This window comes from Natrix helvetica (assembly GCF_964273705.1).
Source record: "Natrix helvetica genome assembly, chromosome: 1".
NCBI classification, from domain to species: domain Eukaryota; kingdom Metazoa; phylum Chordata; class Lepidosauria; order Squamata; family Natricidae; genus Natrix; species Natrix helvetica.
This window is the reverse complement of record NC_138548.1, coordinates 265180247-265193581: the sequence shown is the minus strand read 5'-3', so window position 1 is coordinate 265193581 and position 13335 is coordinate 265180247. Positions and strand designations below refer to the sequence as shown.

The 13335-nt window shown below is 32.7% G+C and overlaps 1 protein-coding gene across 1 annotated transcript in view; it reads right to left on the bottom strand.

Annotated features, from left to right (window-relative positions):
* Positions 1-13335, bottom strand: part of TENM2 (teneurin transmembrane protein 2) — a 1011554-nt gene that overhangs the window by 866184 nt on the left and 132035 nt on the right. Inside the window, exon 2 of the mRNA XM_081934447.1 lies at positions 12096-12385. Coding sequence (XP_081790573.1) covers positions 12096-12321 — 226 coding nt within the window. The 5' untranslated portion in view covers positions 12322-12385. The remainder of the gene's footprint in view (positions 1-12095; positions 12386-13335) is intronic.

Sequence of the window (13335 nt, the reverse complement as noted above, 5' to 3'; positions counted from 1 at the left end):
TCTGAAACAGAAGGGAGCGGGACACCCGAAACAGGGCGGCAGGGCGGTTCTCTGCGGATGCAATGAGAGCGGCACAATATTGACGTTTGGCCGTTCTCAATGCCACTAGGTACGTCCTTAAATGGGCTCGTACCTGTGCTCGGTCAAATTCGGATCGGGAGGATCTCCAACGACTCTCTAGGCATCTCTTGCAGCGCTTCATCACCCTTAGCTCCTCGGTAAACCAAGGAGCCAGGGTGGAACCTGGCTCCTTCAAAGTTGATTTCATGTATGTATGTATGTATGTATGTATGTATGTATGTGTATATATATGTTGTATTTGTACTGATAAATAAATAAAGGGCATACCAGGGGTTGTAACACAAATACATATATATATATATATATATATATATATATATATATATATATATATATATATATATATATATATATTAAGGTTTACAATATCTTTCTTATTTATACACAAATGTTGGCCTCTAGCAATAATAAGCCGCATATTCCTCATACTTTTTAATCTCTCCCAAATCAAGATTTTAATTCGCTTTATTTTAATTAGAATGTTGCTAAATCTCTAGGCAATCTTATCCACCATTTTAACCTCCTTTTAATTTGTCATCTAGAAAATTATAACTCTTCATTAACTTTGGGAGACAGAGCATTAAAATTGTGATATATCATTCTGCATTTTATTAACAATCTACTTAATGAATTCAGTGCTTGAAGCAGATCATGGTGATAATGTATGCATTTACAATGTTTTTTAAACGAGAATTTGGCAAGAAAGCTAATATGAGAGCACATATTTAATTGCATGCATGAGAGTACATGTACATAGATTCAAACATAGAATCAAAGTTTGGGATAAATGTGATTTAAAAATATGTAAATCAGGGTAGAAAACAAAGATGTGTATTCATTAGGTAAAGCAGATAATTGTTTTTTATTCTACCTCAGAAATATCAACATTTCATTTATAATATAATTCATTTAGGTTGCAAATTAGAAACAATCTGATATGAGTAAAAGTTTAAAGTGATGCTAATATATTTATCAGCTTATTAGTTTGCAACGTTTTTTATTTATTTTTTTGTTTGAGTGGCTAATAATTAAGACTTGTATATATTTTTGTCTTGTTCTCCTTTTCGAAAACAATTAGTCAACTATGACAGTGTGTGTGTGTGTGTGTGTGTGTGTGTGTGTGTGTGTGTGTACATGGAGTACATATCTACATACAAACCTACTAGAGCCTGGATAATAGTTGGGAAATTGTTATCTCATGAAAAATACTTTGAAAGCATTTTTGTCATATCTGATTTAACATTTTGTCTTCCTTCTGTTTTAAGGAAAGACTTCAAAATGTTCCAATCCAAGACTGGCTTTGCTTTTGCCACAAGAGGAAATAGAAGCAGTTACACATATAATTTTCCAATTCCCTTCTTTACAAGAGGTGGTGCATTGAATTAACAATTACTTTACTGACTCACATTCATGCAAGATCAGATGAAGAGATCACTAACTTCATTTTAGCTGACAGCTCAGTAAATATCTCCAGAAGGGTTGCCAAATTTCTTACAATCACTATTGCTGAGAGACAATTAACAGTCTAGCAATCCTGTTAATTTGTTTTCCCAAAGCTAATAGATAATTCTTATTTTTTTAAAAAAATGTTCTTCACTTATTCTTCAGTCTGTTTTAATATATTCAATATCTTAATTTTCTCTTCTTTGCGTTGTCCTCTGACTATTAGTTCAATTGAACGTACTGTTAACGCTGAAGCTGACCTGATTTAGCCCATTTGGAAGCTTCAGTGCTGCCATACTGGAGCTGAGTGATAGGGAGAGGGGGAATAGAGATGGTTGGGGTTTGAATCCAAAACAAAATACTTTGCCCTGGGAACCAAGGGCATCGCCACAGGTGGTCGGAAAGAAGAGGAGTGAATTTGCCAGGCAACCGGATGACAACTTGATTGTACCATGTGATTGATTGATTGTTTAGGGAAGGAGAAAAACGTTCACTTTTAATTAGATGAAAACCACAAGAACATTCAGTCAGTTTTCACCAGCCTGTGCCAATATGATATATCCAAATAAAACTGAAGAATTTAGTTGCTTAGGAGTTCTGTGTACTGTGGGTACTTGGAACCCTGACAAGTACACTATTTAAATTGCTCTTCAAATTTAAATTATATTTAAATTATACCATTCCCTTTCTTTAAGAATAACAAAAAAATCTGTGTCTGATTGTGATTGCATAAATAAACTATTAGAAAATATTTTTTAAAAAACCGTAACTTTAATATTAAACAATGTTCTTATAAGAGAAACTACTGGTTAGTTTTTATATTGCTTTTGAATAATATTAGAGCCAGAGTGGAAGATTTTCGTATTTACCCTGCACAGGCAAACCCTCGCACATTGCTCTTCATCTTCACTGATGCACTGATTTATTTCTGCAATCATACATAAAGAGAAATTTTGTAAGCATTTATTGGGAATACAATAAACTGTTATTGGATTATTAGACTTTATTTTTTAAAAAAAAATCAGTAAAATAATTCACTCGCTATATTAATGGGGCAATTAATTGAACTATTTATTCATTGGCCAAAATTATACGGCCACCCATCTTACATGAATTGACAATTATATCGGCAAAATACAGTAAAATCATCAATTAAACATTCCACAAAGCCAATTAAAACAATAAACTTATATAAACAAGACTATGAGAAGGAGGATATTGCATACAATGTAGCTGTAGAGTAGTAGGTAGGTCCCCTATTGCCAATTGATCCCCAGGCTTGCTGAAAAAACAAAGATTACCCTTTTATCAGAAAACCTTCTCCCCACTCTCAAAAAACTGGACTCATCCAATGGTTTGATTATTTTGATGCTGAAGGAAAATGAAAGATGAAATAAAATAATATAAGCACAGTTGCCATCATGTGAGGTTTCATTTAGTGACCAATTCATTTGTCCCATTTGAGGCCCTAAACATGAGAACCAAAACATTGAATTTCATCAAGAAGTATACTGACATTTGGCTAGCACAGCCTGGACAGTAGCCGAGTAACCCAGACAAACCTCAGTGTAGCTAGAATGGCGCATTCTGGACCAGTTGAAGCTTGCAGTTGAATTTCAAGAGCAGTTTTTATCTCAACCCTTTCCCCAGTTTAGGTTATCTTCTTAATTGCAGTTTGTTGTCAGTCTTAGCAGTCAGTTACATAATGGGTAACAATCATTATCTTCTCCATTCTGTCACAGTATCTATTTTCATAAATATTACTCTAGAGCTACAAAATGTAAACACTAAACATTTAGATTAGAGTTGCAAATACAAGCATTAAGTTTGCTTTTTTATTTATTTACTTTAAAAAAAAACGTCCTGGAAGTCTGTGTGTCATATCATTAACAAATTAGAAAACAGTTTGGTAAAACCCAACAACAAAAATTAATAGGAACTCAAATTCATGTTAAATCCTAAAAGATAGCTTCAATCCAACTATCCTAAGGAAAGAACCAGATTTTAGTCCTAAAAACACAATTGGCAAAAAACTAATAACATATTTGTGGAGGTAGCAGTGGAGATCATTCCAGAGCACAGATGCTTTAGCAGAAAAAAAACCCTGTGCTTCCTGATTTTCCCACATCAAATTGTGCCAGTTAAGGTAGCTGAAACATGCCCATCCTATTGGACATGGGGTTCATAAATAACATTCTGTGCCATGTAGAGCTTTATTTATAGGGAATAACCAGCATTTTAAATTTCACCTGGAAGCCTATTCGAATCCAGTGCAGCTGAGATATGCCTGTAACTATCTGCAAAGGGGCTTCTGGGTACACTTCTTAGGCAACCTATGTAGCATATATTGCATTAATCTAGTGGTTCTCAACCTTCCTAACGCCGCAACCCTTTAATACAGTTCCTCATGTTGTGGTGACCCCCAACCATAAAATTATTTTCATTGCTACTATGTAACACCGGGAGCCACAAAACCTGGGTGGGTGTGGCCAACTCAACACTCCCACCCAGTCACATGACACCTCCCCCGACATGCCTACCAAGGTTTCATGGCTCAGTGATTTCTGTGGGAATAGGGTCTCTCTCTCTTCTCTCTCCCTCCTCATTTCTATTTTTCTCTATTTTTCCTCTCCCTTTCTCTTCTTCCTTCCTTTCTTTCCTTCCTTCCCTTTCCCTCTTTCTTTTTCTTTCTTTCTCATTGAATACAATAGCAAATCCAAAAAGTTATTGAGGGAAATTGCTTCTCTGTACTCTTTTTATAGTGAACTCTGAGTTGAGAGAAGCTGACAAGATTGTACTAACAGCAATAGGATATATATTTTGATTTCTTTTGAGTTTGACAATATAATACGTTATCCAAAATTATAAATAATCTTATTTTCAGATGCATTTTTTGCCATCTCTGTTATTTTCTTTTTTAAAAATCAGACTTGCTTCCAATTTGTGCCATCTGGCAAACTGTAGTTTTCTTGGCAAGAGATCTAGCTTGCCATTGCTTTCGTCATAGGTCTGGAAAAGTTAGTTTCTTTCTTTTCTCTTCCTTTCTTTCCCCCTGATTTCTTTCCCTCTCTTTTCCCTCTCTCTCATTCTCTCCCTTCAGCTCTCTTTCATTTCTTTCTCCCTCTCCCACTTCTCCCTCTAATTCGAAATTGGCATTCAAAACAAAGGTAAAGGTCTATAGGTTCAATTAGGAGCTGTTAGAACCAGAGAACCTGTAAATTGTACACTAGGGCCGTGGCACCTACCCTAGAACCAAAAATGGAAAATATCCATTCCCACTGTATGAAAGATCCAAAATGTACAGTCCCAAGATCCAGAGGACTCAAAATTAATGTAAACTTGCTAGGGTTGATTTGAAACCCTATACTTTCATAACAAGATCTCACAGACTCTATTGACTGGGATCTGACAACATGATTTGATAGATATTATATTGTACAAACAGTTGTACAAAACTTATTTTAAGATGTTGAATTTATTGCTAATAATTTCACTAATTCATCTCAAAACAGATCAAAGTAGGTTTTTTAACAATAGGAAATTATTATTTTCATTCTCTTTGTCTTTAAACAGTATAAAATATATGAGTTAGAAATATTAGGAAAATATTATATTATGCCCCAGTAAAATTAAATCTAAGGTTTAGGACAATATTAGTACAATAAATTTTGGGTGTTGTTAATCTATCAAGATATTCTAAGAAATTGAAGAGACTTTTATAAATCACTAACCAATTCCTATTTGTTATATAGTTGTTAAAATCTCGAAGCATATCTTATTTACTTACATTCTTTTGGAATTGATTACAAACCTGACTTTAAATTCAAGATGAATGAAAGAAAAAGCATTTATGAATGCAACCCTGAAATGCTAAATAATAATTTGGTGACTTCTTTGTAAAAAGTTTCTGCTTCTGATTGCAATTTTGTCAGAAGCAGGAACTTTTTACAAAACTTGAGCATATAATGAGCATTTTCTGTTTTTAAAAATATACATTTTCCAATGTGCTTTGGTACACCCAGAAAAAATAACCCTAAACATTAAATGTTTCTTTGACATTTAGTTATAGATATACAAGTTGTTATAATGCCAAAATAATATGTAAAATCATTGCAGTATGCAATATGCTTCCAGGATCAAACTGCAGAGGGTTTTTTTCCATTAAAATTCACATACATTTCAATATATTCTGTGAACAATTGATTAACTACAGTACCTAAACAAAACTAAAAACTTATTTTCAATGAACTATTACAAAAATATGAACTGTCAATCCACACAATATAGTTGTGCCAAGAAGGGACATGAAAAGTGACTAAATTATTGCAATGTAAGTAATTAAGATAGAAGATATATAGCCTCCCCCGCCCCCCAGAGCCCCCCCGGAGGCTTCATGAACTTCCTTGAAGCCTTCAGAGCGCAAAAAACTGGCCCTACGGGCAAACTGGAAGTTCAGGAATGGACTTCCTGTTTGCTCGGAGGGTCATTTTGAGTGCTCCGGAGGCTTCAGGGAAGCCTCTTGAAGGTCTCTGAAGCCTTCAGAGTGCTTAAAACGACCCTCCGAATAAACTGGAAGTCACTTCTGGTTTGCTTGGAGGGTTGTTTTGACTGCTTCGGAGGCTTCAGGGAAGCCTCGTGAAGGTCCTTGAAGTCTTCATAGGGCTTCTGGGGGGCGAAAACAGCCTCCCCATTCTCCTATAAAGCCTCTGGAGCCTGGCGAGGGTGAAAAAAGCATGCAAAAATGGGGGAGTTGCACCTATAGTGCGCACATGCACACGGGGTGGGGTGGGGTCGCGCATTGCATTAGGGTTTGGCATGCCTGCACACGACCCTCCTGCGCTCCCCCCACTTATGGCATGCAAGCCAAAAAATGTTCGCCATCGCTGTCCTATAAGATTGCTGAATCTCTCTCTCTCTCTCCCTCTCTCTCTCTCTTTTTCACATACACACCCATAATAATAGTGAAAAGGAAGAATGATAACTTGGATAAATTTTCTATAATGAAGTAATAAAGACAAACACATTCAAAATTTTAGGATCACTGTAAAATAGAAAGCATTTTCCAAGTTTCTCCAGAAAGCAAATGTTGATAGGCCGGGATATTTATTTAATTGCTTCTTCAACTGAATAGCAAAGGGATGCTAATGTGATGTGCAAATAAGCAGGAACAATCATTGAGTTCAAAGTATAGATGAATTTATTATTGATATCTATAGCTTTTTTTTGTGGGTGGGGGTGTGTTTTGGGGATTGTTATGGGTGTTGCAACTGGTCTCTGGGTGTTACGTTAATTTTGTTGTATGTGTAAATGTACAATGACAAATAAAGTGTGTATGTATGTGTGTGTGTGTGTCTGTGTGTGTGTGTATGCAAGAACCTAATTAACTAATGGTCAAAGCCAAATCCCACTAGTCAATGGAAAGGGGGGGATTTGGGTCTTTGGTAGCAACAATCCAAACTGATGACCTTGGAGTCCTTGAGTCCAGCTCTTTTTCTATATCTCCTAGTGTTTCTTATGTTTCTGAATTGCAAATAAATTGCAAATAAAATTAGAGATTCTTAAGCTTTGTGATGAAATGATCCCCAAAATATTCTTTGATTGGCTACAATATAGTTATGGATCACTCCCACTCTCAGTTCCCTAAAAAGTTCCAACCAGCCTCTGGTTAGAACAAGCATTCTCCCTCTTCCAGAAAGTGGCCTGTGCAAATGGGGAAAAAAGAATAGGGCTAAAATACCTCAATCCTGGGTGAATTTCCTTGGTAAATACATCAGAGTGTTGTACAAGCATTGCCCTGTGAGCAAACATTATTCACAGAAAATGTTACCTGTATCACTGAAGTTTGCTATTAGCCGGCAAAATAGGACTCAATGTGATCCCTCTCAAATTTTCACTCTAAAGGAGGGGGGGGGGTGATATTAATTTTGGAATAGCTAAATAATTAATAACTTATTTTCCCTTCCTCCAAATTGTCCTAATCATAACAGAAAATCAGATAGTAATACCAAGACAGTGACAAGAAAGTAGGATCCAATGAATTAATGGAAAAGGACTTAACTGAACTTATATGTTTCCTTGCTATATAAGAAACTATATTCTCTGCAAAAGATATTCTCAGAAATACAGAAATTATCAGATACATATGAAAGGATAGAGAAGAAGTTGGAAGTTTTAGTGTAACTAACAGCAAAATATGATGAAGTTGAAGATGCTAATCAAATAGAAAAGGTGATGGTTAAAATCCTAAAATCGAAAAGGAAAATGAATATAAAGAAATTAAAATTGCTGATATTTATGGCGATTGGTTTGTCTCTGAAAAGGGAAAGAGTGGAATACTGAAAGAGGAATTAAATGGAGGGGAAATCTACCCCAGATGGAAAGATACAGAAGAAGGGAAAACAAAAGAATGTATGGATTTAAAGAGAGAATTTTTATCTTAATCTCATTGATAACACTACTGACAATCAAAGATAAGCTGATTAAGGAAACAGAAGAAGGGCATCGAAATTACACGAGAGATTCTATAAGCAAAGAGTTGCTAAGAGGAGTCCATACAAAGTTGATTAAAGAGATGATTAGAGGACCGACACCACAAATGGCAGAAGATATGAGACTGTTTTGCTACTGGAAAGATACAGGTTGATAGATGGAAGAGTATAATTTAAAACTAGCTAAACTTAGCAAAATTTAGTGATAATAGATATAGTTAAATAAATAATTGATAATGATAATAATGTATACAATGTGTAGTGTTATGATAAGTAATAACTGGATATGAATATTGAATGGTACCCATGAAAGGAAGATTAGAAACCTTTTGGATTACATATAAAGGTTAATAAAAATTAAAAAAAGAATTAAGTTAGATTCAGTTAAGTCTTGATTATTAGGGGGGAGATGATATGATGCAGGACATAGTCAAATAAAGGAGGGATAATGATAATAGTGTGTGTGTGTGTGTATCTATATCTGTCTATCTATCTATCTATCTATCTATCTATCTATCTATCTATCTATCTATCTATCTATCTATCTATATGGGTACAACACAAGGAGATGGGATGTAAATTGTAAAAAGTGATTTGGAAAGAAGGACAGAAAACTTTGTTATTAAATATTATGGATGTTTAGCTAGAATAGGACATAAGGATTTAGTGTCATTGGAGGATTTTGAGAAATAGTAAATGAAATGCCAGTATGTGGTTATGTATTAAATCTTGGTATATTTTATGATGAAGGACGTTTAAACAATTACAGTCAAATGAAAATGGAGGTATAATGACGGTAACATGTATAAATATCTGAGTTAAAATACTTGAGTTAATATGAATTATGCTTGATGACTATGGAAGAGATGCACGAAAGCCTTTTGTAACCAACTGATACACTTTCTACAGTATGTAAAGAAGGAAGATTTTATGTGTTGTGTTTGTTTTAAAAATAAGATAAAAACTTTATTTAAAAAAAGAAACTATATTCTCATGAGTGATATATGTCTTCACTGTGAGTTGTTGACCTGTGTGGAAAAAAAAGAGTCTTACATGAATAATTAGTATGACATAATATATGACTAATGACTTGAGTTTTATATTTTATGTATGGACTAAATGCAATTGTATCAGACAACTGCTGATATATTTCAAGAGTTTCAGTGTATATCTTGTAACCTAATTTATTCCCCATGTTATTGCATCTAACCTTTATCCTGACCCAGTCTTAAACCTGGCTCAACCCACAACTTTACATTCTTGATAGTAAAGTACTTCATAATATTCTTAATAAAGCATATTTTAACAGTTATTTGATTCACTGATTACATTTTCCTAAATTTCTAGAAAGTATTACTTGGAGAATGTACCTACTTGGTTTATTCCTTCATTTTCTTATCTTTGCCCTTCTCACCCTAACAAAGTATTAAGTTACAGACCTGAAACAAAAGGTTTTTCTTTATTTAAACATTAATCCCTCTCAAGTGGATTTCAGTATTAAAGTAGATTAAGCTTGTATTGTGGCTTCTTTCAAATAGTAAAAAAGCAACTATGTTCGGAAAATAGTTAATTTCTATTTTGAAAACAAAATAATCAAGATAGCTTGCTATTTCTTCTTTACCATCATTCTTGGAAAGCCTACTTTTCACCTACCTCAATTACAACACTTTTTAATGTATACATTCTGAAAATTTCTCAGTTCAGACTTTACTAATTTTCCATACAGAGCTATGAAAGTATATTTTCTTGATTTTAAGTGTTATACCATCTAGGTATCACAGTTTAAAAGATTGTTATTTAAATTTAAAACTTTTATCTTTATTAAATGTCATTATTATATAAAGTTTCACTAACTAATTGTTATGTTGTCATGCAATACTGAACTGTGCAATAAAAAAATGAAGAACAAATTATTTTAAACATAAATGTTTAAAAAAATATTTACTAAATACATTTATATGGCCACCCATCTGAATACTGAGCACTGAAAACTATAAAACTTAATACAATTATAAAAAGCAATTAAGGTTATTTATAACAACAAAACATTCTCTGAGACATTCAATTATAGCTATGTGTCTGAACACATATTCATATCTGTATGGTGACAAATCAGACGACTGAATGAACCTCAGAATGAATTAGTATACAGTACATACATATTCTATAGCTTTAAATAAAAAAAATCACTAGTGCAGATACATATTACTAGTGCAGATACATATTATTCATTTAATTTATGATTGTCTGTTTTAAATCAATTGTGAGTCAAATGTTGACTGTTAACCCACAGCATATCTTCAAACACTTAATGCTTTCAACGAGATAGATTTTATGACATTTGTGTTTTTATATTTATACTATCAAATTATTTATTATTTATATGCTTACTTGCTTGATTACTTACTTACTTATTATTTTTATATCATTGTACTGGCATTCACTTTCTGTGTACATGTTTACTATAATGAGTTGTTTTTCTTTTTTCTTGTTTTTAGGTCTTCCACTCATAATTACCTAATATTACAAGTCTCTCTCCCCCACCTCTTTCTCAACATATATCTAAACTAAAATATTACAAACAATATAGAGTACATATTTCATATAGTGGATGAGGAAGCTTTTAAAATTTCAAGAGATCCAGATACAGGGTAGTCTGAAACTTTTTTTAAAAGGGCAATGTTTTATTCAAATAACATTGTTCTTAAAAGTAATGCTACAGACGTAATGTGATGTGTATTGTTGTGAGGCGGAGGCTACAACAAACAGTGGGAAATCCAAATACAGTTATCTACTAAACAATAAAGTTCTTTGAGTCTTTGGCCAACTGGTGTTTCAAAATTTAAGCAAGTTTGCATTGCTGTTTGGAAGACTGAAACCATTCTGAGTTTCCTTGGAGAATATCCTAAGAAACTGGTTTAATGTTTATAGCTCCACAGAGTTTTTAACATTTTGGAAAGAAAAAAAATGAAACCAATGATCTCATAAATGTATTGATAAAAGCAGTTAAATATGATTAATTATTACATGAACCAATGATCCAGATAGATTAAAAGGTATTTATAAAGCATCAAGTATCATGTGCATTTATATAACTATAAATTGGATTAAATTAAATCAGTGCTGAATGAAAATTTTCTCATAAAACTGATGAGCCTATGGGATCCATTTTGTTAGCAAGGTCATATTTCATGATATTTCATTGTATGAGATTCATTTGGGGCTAGGGAAAATCCTAGAAACAACTGGCTTGGTTCTTACAAAAGAATTAGATGATTTAAAAGAAGCTCAATGCAAGTCTACAAATATTTACATACCTTGCATTATAGATATGACTACCGGTATATTAAATGCAAGGTTACACATCTGAAGTATATTTATTTGATTAATTGATAAATTTGAAGGTTAAAAAAATAAAATGACAATGAATAAACACTTAAAGAAATGTAGAGAGAAACAAACTGTAAGCAAAAAATTTTAAAAAATTACTACATTCTTCATACATTTTAATGGAATTCTTGAAATGTAAGGTATATTGGACAGCAATTTATACATTCATGTAATTCTCAGTCCTTGGTTTAATTACAGACTTCTGGATGTTAGTGAAACAGTAGAACATAAGGATAAAATAAAATGAAAATTAGGGGGGATTTATCTTATAATTTTTTAACAAAATGTAATTTAGTTAAATAAGAAACAGAAAAAACAGTAAATTAACTCATTGGATGGAGACTGGGTGTGAGTTTGCTGTAAGATAATTATACTAATAGTTTCAGAGGCCAACTAATCCAGAAACAATAAATGCGAAAATGTTTCTACTATACATGTAAAAATCTTGATAACGTAATGCAAGATTATAATATTTAGAATACTTAAATATAACTGTATGATACTTGCATAATTTTAATAATTATTAATACTTCTACACTGAAAGGAAAATACAGAAAGGCATCTCTGAATGCCTAATGGCAACATGTTCAAAATTTAGCATCACAATGGAACCTGAACATTTGCCAAAGGGACATCCTAAGTAAATACATGATCACTTATAATATTGATAAAAATCTAGAATCTATAACATACCTTGTCTTGGAAATTCATCTGATTCTCTGTGAACTAGGTCAGTAACTCGATTTCCATAATGCATTCTTGTATCATGATCATAAGCCTTCAGTGTCTCACTTGAACTATAGGACTTCTGAGTAGGTACTCTGCAGTCTTCACTGTCCAGTGAAGAACTTGTATAGCGACATTCCTTCCCACATCTACCTCTCGTTAAAGAACGGTGCCTTCTGTCTTTTACATCCATAATTCTGAGTCAAGGAGAAAATTAAATCTTTTTCCCCCACTGATGTGGCTGGTTACTTTACTACCTACAAAACATAGAAAAAGAACAATGCAATGATTCTTATTTATGTGTTACATAAATGGAGACGGTATATAACACATTGTACGTAACATTTTATATACATCACTTAGAAAAAATGTTAAAATTCAAAAATTAGAAAATAAATAGAATTGTAATACATACATACATACATACATACATACATACATACATGAACATATAGATAAATTAATTTAAATAGCAACATATAAAGAAAAATTAGTTTAAGTGCTTAATTATATTTTATTAAAATTATTTTTATGGATGTGTTTAAAAATAGATGAAAAAGAAAACTACTGAAATAAGTTTATTATTTATTTATTATTCATGCTTCTAGACCGCCCCCTCTCCCAAAAAGGGACTCGTGTGTGTGCCCAATGACAACAATTTAACAATTATTTGACATTCGTTCTCTGCAAAAAAAAAGGAAAAATGATTACTTCTTGTTAGATGTAGGTATATTTGAATATTAGATTCTACTAATAGAGTGAATCATGTAAAAAAAAACTTGTATGTTTTAAGCTGAAAATTCATTTGAATATGTTATATACAAAACAATGAAGGATGGTTATGTTTGTTTATTGCTGTTTGCTTGTTTTGTTTAAGAGGAAGGGAGCAAAGTTTTCTCCATATTCTAAGTTTGTTTTAAAAGAAATCTATCATTTTTGGTTACCAGGTAATCTTTTCATGCCATATCTTTCTTATTGTAATTGTGCAAACGTAGTTTGATAAGCCCATAAAAATTGCTAATTGGCTTAAGGAAAGTTTTCTGAAGTTCTTTCAGAGAGTGTTACATTTATGCATTTTAACCTACTAAAAGCTTCAATTCTGGTGCACTCAATGTTATGATGCCATAGCTATAATTAACATTCTATACCTGTAATTAGGTGCAAAAGGTCATAATCTATTTACCTTTTTCTATTAATTGCTGGCATA